Below are 22,524 nucleotides of genomic sequence, written 5' to 3'. Positions count from 1 at the left end.
GGTATACATATGAATTACATAATTATAAATAGAAGCTAAAACAAACGATCTAAACAGTTACATACTGTATTGTGGGGATCTGTATGCTCACCAAGGTTTTAAAACGACTCAGGGGTACCAATGTGGTCACTTTTAATGTAGTTTGCAGGTCATTCCCCAAAGCCAAGCCGTTACACCATGTATTAGGGCCACATAAGCTAAAAGCAGATCTACCAAGTTCAGAGTTAACTTTTGGTACCTTGAATTTGGGGAAATGACTTGATCTGGTGTGGTAGGGTTCAGAGTCCCATTTCAGAAATTATGAGATGTATTTAGGACAATCTCCAAGCATGGCTTTATACAAGAACAGGTGCCAATGCAGTTGTCGTCTCTCTGTCAGGGAGGACCATCCAACCTTGTTGGTGAGTATACCATATCACCTGTAATAAATCGAATCGAGGAGTGATAAACAGAGTCTGTGGATTTAAGAGTGGATGCTGCTGCATGTCTATAGATTATGTCCCCATAATCCAAGACAGACAGGAACACTGCCTCAACTACCCTCTTTCTTTCTAAACCAGTAATTAATTCCCAAGATTGGAGTCAGATATTGTCTTCTAGTTTCATATCCATTTGAAAGTTCTGGCAGAAAACGTGTGTAAAATATCGCCTCTTTTCCACAAGGAAAAGCTGGACTGGGAACAGTCGATGTTTGGGAAGCATACATGATGTATGGGGCACACAATTGACAGGTGTGTTGCGATTGGTGTGTAATTGATCACACCACCTATTGTGTGGGCCCCATACATTTGTGCTTCCTAAAGAAGTTTTGATGTGTTCAGTCCTGCACTCATCTAAGCCCCTCACCAGAGAGAATGTCATCCGTGTACAGCTTGTGGAAAAGTGGACATATTTGACTAAATACACATTTTCTGCTAGAACTTTCAAATTAATATGAAACTAGTCCCCAAAACTACTCCAAGTCTTAGGAATTAATTATTGGGTGAGTTTAAATGCCGACGAGGTCAGTCTGATAATTGTGCGTGGATAGGACCGATCTATGGCTGTGTATTTGGAATACATGGAATGTATTTAAGATCACAGACAATCTAGGCCTAGCCTAGGGCTATTCATTTGTAAACTGAGAATATTCATCTAATATTCAACAAAACCAACTTATTTAGATTTAAAATGTATTTGTCTGTGCTCGTACTCCGGACAAGTTACTTTTGTGCCCAGACAAGCGAATGGGAAATGTACTGCCTCAAAAAGTTAAGGTCAAGCCATGCAACTGTATGGTATGTTGTGTTCTCATGTGCACTTTGAGGTTCTCTTTAAGCCCAAAGCTTTTGTCACAAACTGAACAACTGAACGGTTTGGCCCTTGTATGACTAATCATGTGTGTCTTGAGATGTTCCTTTTGACCAAAGCTCTTGCTACAAACTGTGCAGCTGTATGGCCTTTCACCTGAATGTGTTCTCATGTGTCTATTTAGATCTCCTGTTTGGTAAAAGGTCTTTCTACACACTAAGCAGCTGTATGGTTTGTCTCCTGTATGAGTTCTTATATGGATCTTCAGAGTTCCTTTTTGACCAAAACACTGGCCACAAATTGTACACATAAATGGTCTCTCTCCGGTATGGGACCTCATATGCGTTTCTAGGGCCCAAATTCGTGGAAATGTTTTACCACAAACTTTACATGTCCGGTGAACTTGAAGGTGCAATTCCAAGGTCTCTGTCAGCTCTAAATGTTTTCCGCATAAAGTGCAATCACTTGAATGGACTTTAACATGCATCATTAAAGAATGCTTATTGGGAAATGATTGTTTACACACTTTGCAACATGGTGCGGATAAAATGTCAGTTGATTTCAATTCCTGGCACAGTTCTATAGAGCTTTTGGACGTTTTGCTATTATATGCCTGCGCTTCAATGGTCATTCTACAATCTTCAATTTCACCACAGTCTGAGGAGAGAAGCTGGGTCTCACTAGTTTGAAGCAAATCACTAGCTGGATTCAAGCGAGAGGCTGAGACCCTGCCAAACTCTACCCCAGCTTCAGTTTTAATCTGATCAGACTCATCAGAGTCAGACGACGAGGTACTGGCAAGAGGCTCTGCTTCTCTGTTGTCCAAATATTGGCTTTGATGAAGCTGTGAGGATTGATGTGTGTCTTCTTCATTTTCACTTTTCACTTGCAGTAATGTTAGCTGTGAGACATGAGCCTCGTCCTCTAGACCAAGCCCATGTTCCTGTTTAATGTGTGGTGGCTCTGGCACATCCAGGCTCAGACGAGGGTTCCTGTCCTGATGTTCAGGAGGGGGCTGGTCTTCTTCACAGACAGGGAGATGCAGGAAATCTAATTTATAATGAGGGACAGAAAATATGAGAAATATTCATTGTGTTGATCCAGTTCGGACTTTGTTTCTTTAGACTTTGTTGTCACACAAAGGGAAAAAAGGAAAGCGTCATATACACAGTTTGGAAAATAAGGGAGAATATGTTCAGTAGGCCTTGAAGGAGTCTAGGGATTCACATGTTTTTAACAGCTGTTGGTAAGGCACATTTTAGTGGTTTCTTCATGTCAACAAACTCTAGTCCTAGCCACAGTTATTCGGCTCCAGGAGTATAAACAAACTATCACCCTGAGAAGAGGGTCTCAAGCCGACACCCACGTAGGTGACCACATACAGGATGAGGATGAGCACACATTACTTATCAAATATGCATAGAATTATTGGTTCCAGATTCCAAACTTTACCTAGGGTTCTGAGAGCGGCTACTATATAGTTACGTGTTACTTGACAACACTGTTGACCTGTACTTTCCTTGAACTGTATCCATTCTGCAAACTCTTAATACAATTTTCAATCAATCAATCAATCAATCAATCAATCAATCAATTAATCAATCAACTAACCTGATACTTGACAATGACATTTCATTTCAGGATTCACATTCAGGATAGCCATCTGTCTGCGCTGAAGGTCGATTTCTTGCTGGTACTGTACTATTGTTCTACCAAATACAGCTAATATCTCCTCAGCAGCCGCAGTTAATCGTTGATTGACGAACATCCTTAACGTCTCTATGTCAGGCATTATCATCTTCTGTAATTTCAAATGTCCAAAACCTCTCCTTGCCAACTACGCACACATCATTCATTCAGTGCAAGAGTTTTCATTTTTCGCACAGACGAAATTAAAGCCTGGGTATCGAGGCTAATGCAAGAGTGATGTGAGTGAGATGATGCATTGCAAATGCAAACACAAGACTGATATTACAAATGACTGTTCCCGTGTTCCGGGTGGACGTTTAATTCGCGCATGTCAAGCCAACTGGTATTTGGTGAATGTCTGCCACCTGTTGGCCGTACAATATAATAGGGCCTACGGTTCAGTTCTTCTATGCCAATCTACCCCAAACTCCAAGCCTTAAATTATAACTCTATGCTCCATGTCCCTTCAAATCAAATCTGGTCTTCTCTGCTGGTTCTCCATGCATTTTGCTTGGGCACATACATTTTCCCCTGGGGAACAATCATTTGTTTTCAAAGCCACTTGACTTCTAGCCTGGCTCCAGCCCACGCTGAGCACGCTCATTAAAAAGAATAATGTTCTGAAAAATCATTCTGACACAGTGCCACTTGCCCACTTCATGAGTGTCAAGCTACTTGTCTTCAGCATGGCCAGGAGGAGGTAGACAAGTGCTCCTTCTTCTCATGGTTTAAGTGTTGATCTATTCTAAATGCTCAGCAAATAATTGTCAGCATCAGAAAGAAAGAAATATCCTGAGCAGTGTCTACCAAGCACTGACTGAAAGTGTCCCCACCTTCATTGTTGTGTCCTGGTTTAGACACTAGGCAATCTATAGTGTAAACAACTCATTTCTAAAACAAGATTTAAAATTTTAGATTTTTATCACCGTGAGAACGATGTCTTCCATTTTCGCTTCCAACTTTTCAGGAATATAAAGCCTGCTGTTTCTATTAGCTTGGATTGACATTGATGATGTCACTGGTGGACGGGTTAATGAACTGCCCACAGCCCTCAGAAAAGAAATAGTGAGGGCCAAACTTCTATATCCTTGAATGGAGTAATGCAAGTAAGACTACCTGTATTGAAAGGCGAACAAAAAAAAACAACACAAAACCAAATTATTTATTAAATGTTTTTATTTATTTTATATAAAGGTCATTACAAATGTTGGCCTATTTTTTATTTTTTAACATTTTTCAATAGGCTACATGCTGGCAAGGGACAGTTAGGTGGATGTGAGAGAAAGTAGGTGAATGGTTGGGTAGGAAGCCACCAGTAGGTTTTCATGAATGCAGGTATATTGGTGGGTAGTCTCTCAAGACAGACTGTTGCCTAGGCGCTGTTTTCCCAAATATTTGACGATGGGATTCTCAGATTGATTGGTGGGAGGATCCAGTTCTACGGACGGACAGGTCAATTGGTGGTTTGATTGGTAGGTGAAATCGGCACTTTTGGAAAGTGGGCACCAGAGACAACGGGGAACTTTTACAAATTAGGCACTGGTGAACTGGGCACCTTCATGGAGCCGTTACTGGAGAACTGGGCACATTATATATTGTACTATATGTTGGAAATTAAAAAACATGTTTTATACTGTGCAAGTATGAGCATGTGTGAAGCACGTTTTTATATAACAAAGACGTTTTGACGTCAATCAAGTATTAAGTTCTGACGTTTTGACGTCACTCAAGTATTAAGTGGTGGGGCGCTCTATTGATTTTGGATAACTGGCCAAAAACACCAGTCTTCCACTCTTCCACAGTCAATTAATTCTGGGATATGTGAATGACCCAGTTCAGCAGTAGTTGGTAATGTAATAATTATCTATGGATACACACATTTTGATGTCTCCTTTTGTACACAATAGGGCGGACAGCTGTTAATAGCACATTACCACAAATTATTCTCCCAAAGATATATTTTGATCTGAAAAATCCAGTCCAGTGTATTCTTGACAAAGCATTTGTAGTAACGACAGCTGCATCTTCAGTGTATATTGTAATGTACACTGAATGCCAATACTATCTAATGTCAAAGTCAATGCGCCACATTGTTCATGAAGAAATGGTTCTAAAATGAAAAATGGGCAATGTGCCCACTTCCATAACCCAGGACCAGTTCTATCAAGTGCCCAGCTCTCCCCAGCCAAAAATTGTCCCCAGTTGTGATCAGTAAGAGTTCTGATCGATTTAGCTGAACCGCTTAGGATTTACAATCAATTCACAATGCATCACATGAATCATTAGGCATTAAATGTACAGAGGTGAAGTATTTAGTTCTTATGAAATGACGTGGTGATTTCAGTGTGTAACATTAGTTTGCGTTAGTATAATATCTTATCATCATACTGCTTTTGCATAACTACAATGAGCTAGAAGTGCAGAGGAGCACTGATAGACAGACCGGTCCTTCCTGCCGGTGGCTATTAGGTTATAACAAGACCCACACGCATTCTTCCCCATCCTTGGATTAACGCTTAGCAGGGACTATTCTAGGATCAGACTTTTATGGGGGCTCAGCCCCTAATAAGAATGTGACATGCATGCAGTGCCTTGTAAAAGTATTCAACCCCCTGATAGATCACTCATCATTACACTGGATAACAATTATACATTCATACTTTTCTATATAAGGATATTATAATTTACAACAATAGTCTACTTTTAACTATTTCCTAGTAATAATATGAATTTTAAACAACAAAGAAAACGGAATATGCCGTTTGAAAAAGTATTCAACCCCTTTCACTTTGGCAAAACTCAATTCACGTTATCTTCAGAAGCATCCAAATTAGTTGGGTTGTCTAGTGAAGTGTACAATAATGGTTCAGAATGAAAAATCACAATCACACATTTCCTAAATAATACACGTTTTAAACAAGACCCTCAGTTAGTTGATAAAACCTAAAGCAAAGACTCAATCATAATGACCAGAACATCCCAACGTAAGTAAAATTAATGTAGAAAAGTCTGTTTCAGTCTCTGAACCACATGGGGACAGTCTACTATACTATATCATCAAGGAAACACATAAGCATCATAAAATACAGATATTGTCCAATCAGGCAGTCCCTCCAATCTGTGCATCTGGGTAAAGTAAACTGGTAAAGAGATAACAATCGGAGGCAAAAATACTTTGAAAAGGTTCAGTGGCTGCAATAAGAGAAAGCAAGCATAAGTCACATTTTCTGAATGCTGTACAAGTATGGCCTTCTCTAAATGGCACAATGGCAAGAAAGAAACCATTAGGTTTGTAAGAAATGGAGGGAACCTCACCAAAGATGGTGAGTTTTTAGATAAAAACAATGACAATGCTCACTCACGCTGGCGCTTTTGCCCATGACTATACTCCTGGGATGTGCAGTGCACAATAATCAGGCCAGTTTAGGGCTCATTCATAGTCTGGATTTTCGGTGGTGAACTACAACATGACGTCACAAGCCGCGGTGAAGAGCAAACCACCGCCATTCTCTCCGTTTTTACTCACCACCGCTCAACGTTATTTCAGCTCCGGTGGTCACCTCACCACTGGAGCGGTGGTCACCCCACCACCGAAAATCCAGACTATGAATGAGCCTTTAGGCCTGCTCAAACTGCACCAACTTCACCACCAATAGTATAATGCTCACTCCATTCAGTGCAGTTGTAGATATTGATACATTACTGTCCATTCTCTGTGCATATACGTACCTACACTAATATAAATATGCACATATTACTGGTGATAAATTGTACATACAGTATTGGTTGATAACTTGATACACATTACTGTTGATTCTCTGTACATATTGTATATAGTATATACCTACTATATGCACATACTACTGGTGATAAATTGTTACATTATACCTGTGCCTATATGTTTATATCCAACTACATATCTATATATGCCTATATGTACATATTAACCCATTTAAACAACTCAGTCCATACAATTACAGTACATGCTCAGTCAGTCCAAGTGCAGATGGCCAGGTCAGTCTTTAGGTCTATCTATATTCCATTTTATTGGTGATAGAATGCACACGATACCTCTGCCTTTATTTCTATCTACTAATGGTGTATAGATTACCGGTATGCACAACTGACTGTTTTGTTGTTGTTGTTATATTATTGTCTCCACCAGGCCGAAGGCATGGGGGGAGAGTATGTTTTGCACTCCGTCCGTCCGTCCGTGTGTGTGTGTCCGTGAGCAGCTAATCTCGGCCACCGTTAACCCGGTCGATGCCACATTTTGCACACACACTCCCTGGATGCCAACGATGAACCTCTGCCCCAAACTTTCCAGAACGGTCTGTTATAGCGCCACCAGGAGGCCGCTTTGTGCAAAACAAGTTTTTGCACAGTACACCTACAGATTTTGTCCAAACATCACGCAAATTGGTACACAGTCTCTCTAGAGCCATTCAACGAAACCGGTCTTTCAGATTTCTCAGACTCCATCCTGATTGGTTAAGATTGGCTTCCAAAGTTAATTTACTTTTGTTGCCCTTTTATCCAACCACCAGATGAAGGCAAGCTGCAATGTCCTACATTCCTATCCTGGTGGAGACCTGTGCCCAGAAGGGCACTTTTTCTAGTTTTAACTTGTATTACCCTACTACTTTTTGTGTACTTGTTCTCTCTACCCTTCAGTGTAAATAGGTTTTCAATGTAATGTGTCCCAGGACCCAGGGGTGGTCTTTTAGATGGGTCCCTGGGACATTTTATAAGTCTTCCTTCAACGACTTTATACAGTACTGAGTACAGTATTGCATCACAGGACCCCCGGGAGGGTGACATGATTGCGTCCTTTCTCAATTTAAAGGTATATTCAGTGATTTCACTCAAAAAACCTTAGGTTTCGTTTTTGGCTGTGGGACCCAGCCTTTCGTCCAATCAGGATAGAGAGTCAAAAACGAAACCTAAGGTTTTTTGACCCCCAGGGGTTAACTGGGGACAGGGAGGAACTCCTTATATGGCCAGCACACTCTATAGTAGGGAGGATTATCACAACAAAACAAAAAAATAAGTGATATTTGAATTAAGTGAAATCACTGAATATACCTTTAACGAGTCTAAGGATGCAGGCTATTTGCATCACTGACCCTTACCTATATTGTTGTTTCATGCTTACTGTTATGGCTATGGCTAAATTTCCCTCACAATCAATAAAAGTGTATCAGGGGTTCTCAAACTTTTCCATGCCAAGGGGACCCCCAAACAACCAAAGCCTCTAGCTGCACCCCTCATTGTGAAATGTCTTAAAAGACTAAACTAAATGAAAATAGCAGATCTACACGCTCAGTCACAATGCACCACATTGTGAGCTTGTATGTAGACTCTAAGATATTCGACAATAATGACTTGCTAATAATATGAACACCAGTGGTCTAAGTGGCACAAAATGTTATCATTTGAATATGAATCATATATGTATGTGTACACACATACAAATAATATATATACTGTATATATATATTTTGGTTAGGTTTTCTTTTCCAATTGGCCTCCCTGTGGACCCCTACTTTAAAAACCTGTGCTCTATTCAATAGAGCTGGTTAGATACATAGGCCTAGGTGGAACAATAGAGTCTATTGTTCCATCTAGGCCTATGTATCTAACCATCTCTTCAGGATGTGTTCCATCTAGGCCTATGTATCTGACCATCTGTTCAGGATGTGTTTTCATGTGTTTCTGTACACTGACCTTCCAACGGAACGTTTTACCACAAATTGGGCAACTGAACGGCTTGTCGTTCATATGGATGGTCATGTGAGACTTTAGATTTCCTTTCTGCACAAAGCTCCGGCCACAAACTGAACAACGAAAAGGCTTATCCCCAACATGGGACCTAACGTGCATTTCCAGAGCAGAAATAGAAGAACATACTTTACCACAAACAATACATGTCTTGTGGCCTATAAAGTGATGTTTTAAAGTCTCCGTGGGCTCTAGATGTTTTCCACACAAGCCACAGTCACGTGGATGATTTTGGACGTGCCGTCTTAAAGAAATAGTATCAGCGAAAGTCAGTTTACACACTTTACAAGATAGAGGGGACAGAAGTTGATTTGCTGCTGAGTGCAGCAGTTGATGGCCCGGCTCAAGTTGATTTGCTGCTGAGTGCAGCAGTTGATGGCCCGGCTCAAGTTGATTTGCTGCTGACTGCAGCAGTTGATAGGGCTCCATTCCACCCTTCTCACTTGTAGACGAACCTGACTGAGATTCTGGTGGCTCCTCCTTGAATTGAGTAACACCACCGTCTTCAGCATCTCTTTCAGAAATATCTGAAGAAGAGTGTGGAAGGCCCTGGTCATCAATGGATATGAATTCACTGTCTGAGTCAAAGTCGACTGTTTCTGTCATTCCATATTCCTCCTCCTCGCCAGCTTCTGTCCCCTGCTCTTGGCCCAAACAAGGGCTCTCCTGCTGTTCAGGGGGGACCTCATCTTCACGGTCAGGAAAATGCACGAATTCTATGAGTTAGAACAGAACATATGAGAAATTACATAATATTATAATAATTATAATCAATTATGATGATGATCCAGGTTTGACTTGGTTTTGTCTGCTGCACACTGAATGGGAAGGGAAGTATAGTCTGGTATGGTAAGGTTTAGGTCGGATTACAAACCTGATACTTCACATTTTATCTCAGGAGGAGTCAGAATATGCAACTGCCTTCGCTGACGGTCGATTTCTTGCTGGTACTGTACTATTGTTCTGCCAAATACGGCTAATATCTCCTCGGCAGCCGCAGTTAGTCGTCGATTTACGAACTTCCTTAACGTATCTACGTCGTCCATTGTCGTTTCTTATTCGAAAGCCCCAAACCACTCGATCCGGGCCAATCTGTACAGTACAGTTAGTACTGTTTCGCTCGTTCAATGCAAGTGAAGGGTGTGTCTTGAACGTTAGCTCAGCTGCACAGGAAGGAACAACAGAGACCGTAACAAGACTAAAAATGACTGTTCCGGGTCGAAGTTTCGCGCATGTCAGATACATATTGCAAAGAATATTTGCATTTTTTTTTCTTTTAGATGCAATTCTGCCACCTGCTGGCGCGCACACTGCGATACAGTTCTGGTCAACTCTCATGGCCCCTTATTTAATAATGCTGCTTGTAGCCTCCTCTTTCATTTGATGGATTTTCTACAATTTATTTTATATATATATATATTTTTTTTAAGATATTTTTTTGTGGCTTACGCCTTTTATTGGTTTTTTGAAGGGACAGACAGTAGGCGGACAGGAAACGGGAGAGAGATGGGGGAAGACATGCAGTAAAGGCCGTGTCGGGCTCGGGAGTCGAACCCGCGGCACACTGTGACTGGATTACCAGTCCGGTGCCCAGACGGTTACGCCACCGCCTGGGCTTTATTTTATATTTTCAACAGTCCTGCAGTGCTCAGTATATTTAAGCACAGACGTAGATTAATTGTTTGCGTTGCTTTGTAGTGCGATGCATGTTATATGGGCACCTGAATTTATAATTTCCCCCTGGGTGATAATAAAGTAGACTACTGTGCAATCAATCCACCAGCTTTCAAAGCCACTTCAGATCAATGGCCAGGATGTAGAGCAACTAGGCCTACCCTGGAAATGAAATTGATACTGTGAATGAAGAGATCATATTCTCAGGTCACGTGGACTCCACTTTAATACAAGAAAGTCCAGCAACATTTTCTGCTCCGTAAACTAATGTTATGTAAAGTGTCTACCAAGCACTATTCGTATTCATTGAAAGTGTCCTCAAATATAACTTTTTTAACCTTTTTCTGTCTTTTGTGCAGTTGTGCACTTGAAATTCAAGACTGTCCATTGTTGGCTCACTTGGCTGCACTAATAAACAATACTTTATCGGGTGCCTGCTGGCCTGGTCCAGGCGCATGCCACCCTTGCCTGACAGCGCGCAACGTGTTCGAGTCCCATTCATGATGACCTTTTCTGCATGTCTCTTCCCTTCTCTCTCAAGTCCTTGAAAATAAACAGAAATGTAATTTACTCACAGATTCTAGTAGGGGTGTAAATCCTTTGCGTCGGTGAATCAATTGAATGAGTGATTTGATTCAAGGACAATAATCTAAATGTACTGTATATCTGTGAAATATGTGCAGCAATGTGAAAGTTGGCAAGAGAATAAACACAACAGAATTATTTATTAAACACATTTATTATATAAAAAGTAGGCCTGCATAATATTTTATGCTGAATAATACTGACTCTGTCTTATAACAAAGTTATAAGCATTTTTTATTTTTCCAATAAGCTACAACATGCTGGCAGGGGAGAGGGGGCGAGTGAAAGAGGGGGTGGGTAATCATCAGGACCTGAGTGGGTGCAGGTTCTATACATGCATTTCTACTACTAAAAAGTAGGCCTGCTGCCTAATACTTACATCTATCAATTATTGGTGAAGCCAAAGCTATTCATTCTATTTATATATTTTAGCTGGTTGATTTAGTTGAACTGGTAGGTGGTATTTACAACCGTTTCATCACATGAATTGTTACACTACTAGACTATGAAGGCAATAATGACAAAAGATTGTAGTTTCTTGTCATCAATGCTTCAGGATGTGTTTTTTTTTCATGTGTTTCTGAACACTGACCTTCCAACGAAAGGTTCTACCACAAATTGGGCAATGGAATTGGTTGTCATTCATGTGAATGGTCATATGTGACTTTAGATTCCCTTTCTGCACAAAGCTCCGGCCACAAATTGCACAACGAAAGGCCTTATCCCCAACATGAGACCTAACGTGCATTTCCAGAGCAGAAATTGAAGTACATACTTTACCACAAACGTTACATGTCTTGTGGCCTATATAGTGAAGTGTCAAGGGCTCTGTGGGCTCTAGATGTTTTCCACACAAACCACAGTCATTTGGATGAATTTGCACATGGCGTCTTAAAGAGTTAGTAGCAGTGAAAGTCAGTTTACATACTTTACAAGATAGAGCAGGGGACACCATTTCATTTGCCGATTGCAGCATCTGATGTATCTTCGCTCCACTCTTCTTCTCGCTGCTAGACAAACCTGACTCAAGCTCTGGTGTCTCCATGAAATAATGATTACCGTCTTCACTCTCTCTTTCAGAAATGTCTGAAGGGAGGGGCTGGCCGTCAACAGTTGGAAGAAAGTCATTGTCTGAGTCAAAGTTGACTGTTATTATACAATCTTCCTCATCGGCTTCTGTTTTCACTTTTGAGGTGTTGGCCAGAGGCTCCGACTGGGTTTTCTCAAGGTCTTGATCACTTGTCACTGGAAGTAGTGTTGACGTGTCTGGTCTTTCAAACAGTTCCTTCGGTTTCTCTTCAATCTGGGTTTCAAGATGTGTCTCGTCCTGACTAGGAATCCACTCCTGACCCTCAGGGTGAACCCCATCTTCAGAAGGAGGGAGTTTCAGCAAGTCTAGACGGAAAATTAAGCAAATTATGCAGTCATCATGTAGTATAAATTCCATACATGAGTTAATCTACATAATTTCATGTTTTTCTGCAGCTTTGCTGAAGTTGTGGTCGGGTCTACATATTTTTTTGTTTGTTTTGTCGATCCTCCTTGTATCAATACTTTAACTGTCAAAGTGGTTATAGTGCATCATGAAAAATGTATATATATATATATTGATTATATTCTAAATATTTCTAAAGACTGGACATATACTAATTTGTGCATTGTTAAAAATGTATATGGTTGGTATACATTCATGGTGGCATATTCACGCATGCAATGGTCCACCATCATTGTGTGAAATGTAGAAGAGTTGAAGAGTTCAGTCAGTTAAGTATGAAAATAAGATCACCGAAATGGAATCTTGTTGTAATCTAATTTGACAGTTAAACAAAAGTCAAACAAAAATAGAAGACATGTCAAATGTAACTGCCATTGTTGACACAGGTCACAAACCTGGTTCATGGTTATCTAATTATGAGTTATTGTTAATTGGTTACGTATCTATTCATTTTGCAAATAAGGGCAAATGATTTTCATTACAAGCATAAAAGCACCTCGTAGCCTATGTTTTTCTTTTCTCTTATACAACAGCTATAGCATCGATGCAATAGTGTGCATTAGGACTATGAGCAAGTGTTGTACTTTTAAACTAAAATCATACAACTGACTGAAGCTTGAATAATAACATCCAATTAAAGCAACAGATGTGCTGGCTACAGATGTGCCGATGTGACCAACCTGCTTGGTTTAACTTATAATTACTACGTTTCTTCAAAACAGTTTCCAGCAGCTTCTGTTGGCGGACATTTTCCTGCTTAGAAATGAAAGCATCGTCCTCGTACTCCGTTATGATTTTTTCAATGATCCGAAATATCTCTTCAACTGCTACATTTACTCGCTCGTTGACCAATAACTTTAGGATTTGTAAGCGATTCATCTTTGTGAGAAAACAACAGCGGTAGGTACAATTAGACCGGACGTCAAATTGTGAATGTGTGTATTTCCGCCGGACCTCTAGTCCTGTAACACCCGTGGTAACAGTCAGGAATGCTGTTGGGACATTGAATTCTCGAATTATTAGGCTACTCCATCCATAGAGTTACTTACCGGTATATATAAGGCCAGGGTAGCCCTGGTCCTCGCTGACGCACTGGACCAGGGCTAATATAGCATTGCAGCATTACCATAATTAAGCATTAGGGCTATGGACCAGAGCTAATAAGGGCTACTCCAGTTCGGTTGTATACATAGTTATTACACTATAGTTAGTTTGATTAATTGTGTATAAAGGACCCCAATGGAAACAAGCCGTAGGCCTTCTTGTGTTTAAATCATCTCAGACCTTGTATTAGTCTACTCTATGGTAGGCCTATTAGTACTTGGTCTTTTTTCTGCAAATTGTTAATAAAGTATTCAATCAATCAGTTATGGTTCGGCTATAGTTATATGTTCTGATGAATTGAATATGAAGGACCCCAATGGAAACAAGCCATAGGCTTTCTTGTCCTATTAGCAGACCTTGTAACAGACATCTAACTGTTAATAAAGTATTCAATCAATCAAATTATTGTCATATAGTATAGTTATAGTTCAGTGCTTGATTCATTGTCAAGGTGTTCACTGTTAACCCTTTACATAACAACAGTGTGGACGGCCCAAATGAAATTAATACATGGTACACCCCATAATATATTAAGCTAACAATCAACATGTCAGCCTTTGAAAAGGGTCCAGAAACATGTTTTGTCTATCACTCTGACAATGGACAACCATTGTATTAAATGGCTTCTGTGGACCATTGACATAGTAGCTAAATATCTTCCTGACATTTCACTTGACAACACTCACATGAATCACCACATACATATTAATACATATTTATTATTATACATACGTATCTCATCTCATTAAGGCAGTGACACAGGGCAGTGTTTTGGGCAACTCTGCCCATAGATGGTGAACTTAGTTGCAGCATTGTTGCTTTCATTAGATGTTACTTGTTTCACTTTGTTGCCTGCTGCCATAAATATAGCCCTGTGACTGCCCAAAACATTACCTTGTGTATCATCACCATTATTCTACAAGATGTCCATGATTGGTTCTCTGGCATCAAATCCTTGTTTTCTTCTACAAAACCCCTCTCATCGGTTCCATCCCTACTAATCTTCGTCTCCCTTTTCCCTCCCTTCATTCCCATCCAGTCCATCTCTTTCTCCCGAAGCGGAACCCGAATCCTCCCTTCTCCCGGCTGAATGCTTGGAGCCCTCCAGCGATGGATGTCAGGGCTTTGTTCTTGTTTCCTCCCTCTCCACCATCATCCCCTCCTTCCTGGTAGTACAGGCCATCCAGTGAGTTGCTTCCCCCCGGGAAGGGTGGCTTTGATGGCCAGTCCAGCTCTCTTCTCTGGTCCCTCAATAAGACTTCTTCCTCCATTTCGTCTCCGTCCTGCCCCGAATCTTCCAGCAACCCCTGCAGCAGCTGCAGTGAACGCAGATCCTCGGGTACTATCATCACCCAGAGCTTGGATCTGGGTCGGTCTGGCTGGTCTGCTCCTTTGGTGGCCTCCAGAGTAGCCCGGAGTTGAAGTAGAGCAGTCTGGACAGTGGAAGCCATGCTGGGGAACGTGACAGTGCCTGGGATGGTGGTAAGGATGAAGACAAGGCAGAGGAGGATGTGCGACGATGGTGATGCACAGTAATGGAACGATGATGGACTCATCTGGGAAAAAAGAATCCAAGAATCAGAATTAGAATCAGCTTTTTGTCCCATCACAGTTTTACAAGTAAAAAGTCGTTTTTGGGCATAGTTCCCATCGTGTTATTTCTCCAAGAAAACAAAGAAGAGAGGGGGGAGGGGGTAAGGAGATCAAGTTAGGAAATAAGAAAGTTTGAGCGCTTTTACCACAAAAAGGTACAAGTAAATCTTGTTTCACAAACAGCACACTCGAGTCTCTTAGCTTATTTACAAACGGCACATCCGTAGGGTTATTTAAGATATAGACAAATAAGGGGTTTTCAGAAATTTACAAGCTTGTTTCACAAACGGCACAATCGTCCGTAGGTCTCTCTTAGCTTATTTAAGACTGGAATAACAAAGGTCATGAAAAGGAATCCAAAGATAATCTAAAGTACAAATGTAACCAAACAGACCTGTCCGTTATGAATTCACTTAATTTGTACACTCTCTGCGTTAAACTAGCACTCAAGGTTTGTGTGTGTATTTATGGTATCGGCACATTGTAAAAGATTATTTCCCTTACACGTCACAAACAAAAATCACTCACTGGTCATTTTTGTTTCCCTGGCTGAAAGTGACAACTTCACTTGAACAAAAACACAATGCACAGCAATTCAAAATTGGAACCTACACAGCCATCAAAGCAACTCCAATGCCAACATTTGCATCTAAAGTTACTCATTTACCCATTTTCTGTTGTTTTAAGCCTTTGGTTGAACAAAATTCAAGACAATGCTGTGGTAGTGTAAAAGTATTGCAGTCTTGAATCCTAAATATCCTTCCCTGCTTAAGACTAGTATAGTAGCACTCACCCAGGAGTAGAAAAGAAGACAGATGTGCAACGGCGGTTCACGTCTCCATGGCTTACCTTGCTCAGTAGGGAACAGCACAGTTTCCTTAGCTGGCCTTACTTCTGACCTCTTAAATACACCCCCTCCCACACATTGGTGCCTCGGGCCTCTGACGCAGGCGGCATTTTGGGCTTCTGCTGTCGTCATAATCTCCTCCGCATTTTTCTAACCAAGAGACTGAAGGTCCTCCTCACTGACCCCGAGAGGGGGCAGGGGCACGCAGAGCATCCCAATTACCGCAACACTTGATTGGTGAAGCAATTTACCAGACAAGTCACAAATCAATTCATTAAGACACTGAAGGGGTGAAAATTGTGGGGAGAGGTAGAGAGGGGGTACGTAGGGATGTAGACTGTAGAGGCTATGTAACAGAGAAAGGAAGAGATAAAGAGAGATCAGATGAGAGGGTGATGGATGGAGAGCAGATAGAAGAATAGTTGGGGAGAGGATCTATACATAAGATTAGTCAGAATGAGACAGATACAGAACTGCAGGGGACGGGAACAGTGTCAGATATACAAAGAGAATAACAAAACAAAGTGTGAAGTATAGGTAAAGGACAAATTGCTATCGTTATTGGTAGGTAGGTAGTTAGATAGGTACTTTATTCGTCCTGAGGGGAAATTAAGGTGTTACAGCAGCGATCAATACAAAAACATATAATACAATTCTAAAATAGGCATGTATTGACTGTCTGCCCTGCTTAACCTCAAACACTGCTGCTAACAAACTTGACTAAACTAGTTGCCTTCACATTTGTCATGTAGCAGTTACATAAAAAGAAAAAGAAAAAGAGGGAAAATAGACAAAAAATTAAACATATATCTCAAAGATGTATTTTCTTGTGCTCAAGAATCAAGGAATTCAGATTCTTATATGTTTCTGTTTTTGTATATGATTTGTATTATTTGAAAACCATACCATCGTTATTAAATCAGGTTTTACGGGTTAAAGGTCATTCCCACTAAATGACGGAGATTAATGTTACTTGTACATTGTTAAAATTTGGAATATTAAATATAACAAAATGTTATCAAACAAGTGAAACTGATGTTAATGGAACTAGAATTTTATACTTCACTTTATGATTGACAGTGTTGCACGGTCGGAAATACAAGCTCACAATGCATCACATAATGAGCTTGTAGAATGTAAATCTATTACTGCCATTTAAAAAATAATCTTTGACTATATTGGTAAGCCCAAAGCCCAATGCATACAGTATGAGTATCGAGAAACTCGCATTCAAACCACTTTGCAGGTTTGCATTTAAACCAATGACTTACAGACAGCCAAAAACCCTGGGCTGTCGTCCCTGTACTCATGAACTGTGTTGCCTGCAGTGTTTTTTATATATATATATATATCTTGAATTCTGAAATATAGAACAGGCACTATTATAATTGGACACTGCAGTACGAAATTATTCGGGGGGAAATTAGACACCGCAGGTCAAAAGGATTTAATCCCTTGGCCTTGACAAAATTAGTTTTCACATCCCAGTAGTCTACGCTACAATGCCAACACTATTCTCAAGTAACACAGTTAACGTTCTAGTTGTCTAGAAATGCAATCCACAAGTCACAGTAAAAACAGTAAACAGTAAAAAATATTTTACTGTAAGATTATCAATCTAACAGCATACTACGCAGTTTATGAAACTACATTTTTCGGTGTGTGACTGTGTGTAACCCATTTCCCTTTTTTTGTATTGAGACACATACAGTAAGGCTTTACAGAGTCACCTAGCTGGGTTCACGGTACATAGGCGAGGGTCTTAACCACTTCACCATCATCAACGTGTATACAGTTTCAGAAACATCTTAGAAAATGATTGTTGGATTGTAAAGCCATCATATTTACTGGATGTGAGATATCTTTTATCTTCTGATTCTGGCCAGTAAAATAGCCCAGAGATGTCACAATGTCCATATATCCTCTACTGCATCTCTGCCCTCCCCAAAGTCCCCGTAGGCTGCCAGAGGAGAGATACACACAGGTGCCCCCTGAGAATCGCAGTCCGGAAAGAGGTCACTGCACCCTTGCACTTGTTCAGCGGCTGGGTCACTGAGTGGAGCAGTGAGCAGGGAGAGCTCCAACTGGTCAATGGTGCAGGTAGAGAAAGGCTGGGACTGGCTTGACGAGGAGCTTTCAGCTGACAGAGAAGCGATCGCCGTGGATTCGGGACACGGGGAGGCAGAGTCGTTAGGGTCATCGGCAGAGAGGGAACGCTTCAGCTTGGCTCGAGCATTCTGGAACCACACCTGAGGGAGAAAATGCTATTTGTGAGGTGTACTGGATGTGTAGTATAAAAAGATTGGAGTGTGTGTTTCGGTATGTACTGAAAAACAAAATGAGAATACTGTATCATTCACAAATGACAGTTCTTTGCTGTGTGTGGCCATTTGGGCTACACAGCCAAATGGACTCTCTAACTCTTAATTCTATGACTTACTAACGATCTGGCGTAATGGCCATATTGCAAACCTGACCTGCAGGACCCTCTTAGGGAGACCAGTCTTGTGAGAGAGACAGGTCCAGTCTTTACCATCCGGGTTGTGTTTCTGGGCAAAGTACAGCTCCAGCGCTCTCAGCTGCTCCCTGCGGAAACACGTGCGGCTTCGCTTGGTGCGCCGTTGGACCCGACACCCTGCGGCCCGGTCATCCAATTGCGACTCAGGGCTACTGACCGACTCCTCCCCTTCTCCTGTGGCGGCCAGAAGGCCAACATGGATTAGAGGTTAGAAATACAGTTTCAAAGCTGCAATCCATAACTTTAATGTCCTAACAGGGACGATTCCACAGGTCTCTATTTTTGAGCGGTGCCTCCGCTCCATTACGGAGCTATGTGTGTCCCAATGTATATATGTATGTGTACGTGTCCCTGTACGAGTTCCAGCACGGAAAGCTGCAACACGATAACTCCGTCATTTCTCGACTGTTTTGGACGCGGGAAGGCTCGCCGGAACCGGGCCGCCCCCCTGGGCGCGTTCATGTGGGTCTGGATGTTGTAGGGATCCCCACACGGTACAGTTGCAAGGCTCACTTCACACAGGTATGATTTTTTTTATTTTTTGGGGGCCTTTATTTGATTTGAACAGGAAATGAGGGGAGAGATGGGGAATGACACGCAAAGGCCATCGGGATCGGGAGTCGAACCCGCAACACACAGTCAAGCTGGATTAGCAGCCTAGGTGCCCGGACCGCTAGACCAGCCCGGTCCTCCCCAGCAAAGAAACGCTCATCTAAGAGGCAGACTCCAGCTTGGCCTAGCCTCAGGGAAGACGTTCAGGCAGTACTAGTGTCAAGCTGTAGGTGTCCTACCTAACACTAGGGGTCTACATTTCTCACCACCAACCACTGTGTTTTCGAAATGTATTAATGTAAACATATACTATACTATACTATACTATACTATACTATAACTATACTATACTATACTATACTATACTATACTATACTATACTATACTATACTATACTATACTATACTATACTATACCTGAGGGCGATTAGCGACCTCGCCCTTAAGCTATGATATTTGGATGAAGCTATGATATCAATAAGTGCACATTATTATCACTCACACATTTATTTTTGTCTGATTTCCAAAAACTAAATTAATTCTCCATGTCTTTTTTTTTTTTTTTAAGATATTTTTTTGCGGCTTACGCCTTTTATTGATTTTTGAAGGGACAGACAGTAGGCTGACAGGAAACGGGAGAGAGATGGGGGGATGACATGCAGTAAAGGCCGTGTCGGGCTCGGGAGTCGAACCCGCGGCACACTGCGACTGGATTACCAGTCAGGTGCCCAGACCGTTACGCCACGGCCTGGGCCAATTCTCCATGTCTTGCCTTAACATTAGGCATACCATAGAACCCTAATCCTAAACCTTACTTCATAAGTGAAGAAATATCCTCCATGTCCATGATGTTTGAAGTACAAGAAAGAACACACGCAAACATCCTTCACAACTCACCCTCTATCTGACATGGCTTGAGGAGGTCATGTGATGATGGAACAATGCCGCTGTCATGGTAATGTGATTGACAGTAGAGGTTTTGACCCTGAATGCAGTATAAGTTCCCTGGCAACAAAGTGGCATCACATTCCTGGAACGAATCAAACAGTTCATAGTTACAAAAGAGGGCTAGATATACCTACAGTATAATGACCCGTTCACACCAAGCAGCACTATAACTACACATATATAAAAATATGTTTAAAAATACTATTGCCGAAATGCAATTCTGGAAGGTGTTGCATCTAATACTTCCCCAAAGAGAAGACAGGGTTAATTTCCACATGTGGACAACAGTGGACAACATTTTCCATTCTATTCCATTCTTATACCGGTGAATGTCTGACCTGGCAGGAAAAGCATTGTGGGTGAAACGTCAGCTCTCCAGATCTCATCACCAAGGTGGATGATGGGATTGGCTGGGAGCAGCGAGCACATCGGCCAATCCCAAATAACCTGACCAGGAAGAGAAAAACACAGATATTTTTCAGGGCTCTGGCTTTTCAATAGTACATGAACCATCGCAGTTCTGTAACCATAATACAATAATAACTTAGCATAACTATAACACTATCCTGCCTGAAAGCCTCCCACCTTCCCAGCAGTTCCTACCACACACCCCTGGCCAACACTGCAGCTTACTTACCAAGCAGTTAGCTTGGCATGATGAGCCAACTGTGAGCAGACTCCCGGTGCACTGGCATCTAAAATGTAAGAGCCTTGTTGACCTGATAAGGCTTTAAAATTCATCACTCTTTTCTGAAACTCTCAAATGTTTTTATCAGGATTTGGGAAACATGAGATAAATATTTGTTTGAGATTAAATAGAATTGTTCCAAATGGTAGTGAGCTGACCTGCAGTAATCCTGTTGGCAGTAGATGTACCCGTCACGCCAGTAGAGGGAGGAGTGATTCTGCAGCTCGCAGTGGCATTGGCTGCAGCGGAGGCACGCCCCGTGCCACACCCTCCCCGCAGCCAATAGGAAAAAGCGGTCGTATACCTGCTCACCACAGCTAGCGCAAATCATTGGCACCTGGCTGGACAGAGGAGCCGTTGGAGTCTGGAATGAAGGGAGTGAGTCTTTATAAGGGCCATTCAGCTTTTTATTTTGTTCCTCTCCTTCACGGTCCTTCTCTGGGACTACCTTTTTCGCAGGGCGTGGGACCTGATGGGCGCTGATGGGGTGCTTGCTTTACACCGCTGGCTACTTACTAGTAGTAGAAAGTAGTGGGGCGCCCGCTGCCCACAGTGCAGGGATTTCTCACATTCTAATACAGCCAGAAAACCCCATTGGCAGCCAGCTCGGTAGTGTGCCTCGCTAGTCATTAGACGTCCAACCTACACCTGGTATTAAATCCTGCTGCCGCCACAATCTTTCCAACCGCAGACTACATTTTTGGCCGATAAAAATGTTAGGGTTAAGGTCAGACATAGCTTTTGTTAGGTTAGTTTTAGGCATAGTTTTTTGTAGGTTAGGGTTAGGTTTAGGCATAGACCATAGAACACAGCAAAGCGCTCCCTACCCCACTGACGGCCTGCCGAGGTAAAACCTAGTAAAAAGGTAGTCCCGTCCTTCTATCAGCGGAAAAGTTAACCATTTCCTGTTTTAAAGACAATTGTCTTGCTGCTTACATTGGTTGCCATGGTGGTCACCTCCTCGATCCCGGCCTGGCCGCCACCCAGCTCCTCCGCTTCTCGACCATCGCCAGGAAGACCACCATACAACACGTCATTGAGGGTCCTCTCCTCTGACGACATCATGATTGCCCTTGCCTCTGACACAGACGGAGCATAATTATGCGTCCACTTCATAATCAATGTGTGCATTAGAGAACATGCTAAGAATAGAGGTCAAAACATGTGTCCCTTTAAATTCAATGTCACTGAGGTCTTGACCCTGAACTGAAGTTCATGCACCTGGTGTCGTTGATTTTATAACACACACAAATATAGAAATATCAGTGCACTTAAAAGACAGCAGCAGCAGTTAAAAAAACATTTGTACCATCAGGTCCCATGTTAAATGTTTGGCTTACTAGTCTTTCTGAAATGCAGTTGAAGTGTTCCTCAATGTATTCCGAAGAAAATCGCGTTGCTCAAGCACCATACAGTCCTTACAGTCGCAAATAATCCACAATTCTGTACTTCAATTCCAAGGATTCTCTTCTGTACAACCATTAACTCACTAGAGAACAAAACCTACTCCATCTCCTGTTTGGACGGTCTCTGTGTTCTCAGCAGTTTAGCAGCGGTCTCTCCATAACTGCCATGCTGATAAGCAATGATTTAAAAAAAGAATGTCTCTGGCCCCAATTTCTGCCCCTACGACTCCATCATCTTCCCCATGGTTAATGTATTTTAAGCATTACACTGTTCAACAGCCAAACTGACTAGCCCATTCTGACCGGGCACCCATTTTGGTGTCGGCATCATGTTATGCTTTAGCTATTGAAAAAT

At 41.7% G+C, this 22,524-nt stretch overlaps 2 protein-coding genes across 2 annotated transcripts in view; one reads left to right on the top strand and one right to left on the bottom strand.

Moving 5' to 3' along the window:
- LOC310870622 (uncharacterized protein) overlaps positions 1–22,524 on the top strand; it is a 441,780-nt gene that overhangs the window by 14,322 nt on the left and 404,934 nt on the right. The gene's annotated exons all lie outside the window — the stretch shown is intronic.
- Positions 14,644–21,825, bottom strand: LOC310875144 (uncharacterized protein; the record flags this gene model as incomplete). The annotated part of the gene is made up of 7 exons (XM_083788262.1): positions 14,644–15,174; positions 17,987–18,307; positions 18,536–18,750; positions 20,025–20,157; positions 20,414–20,522; positions 20,922–21,127; positions 21,700–21,825. The coding sequence occupies 7 exons, from the start codon at positions 21,823–21,825 to the stop codon at positions 14,644–14,646; spliced, it is 1,641 nt and encodes a 546-aa protein (XP_083644388.1).

This window comes from Protomyctophum parallelum, assembly GCF_964188405.1.
Source record: "Protomyctophum parallelum genome assembly, chromosome: 1".
Taxonomy (NCBI): Eukaryota; Metazoa; Chordata; class Actinopteri; order Myctophiformes; family Myctophidae; genus Protomyctophum; species Protomyctophum parallelum.
This window is presented reverse-complemented; position numbering and strand designations above follow the sequence as displayed.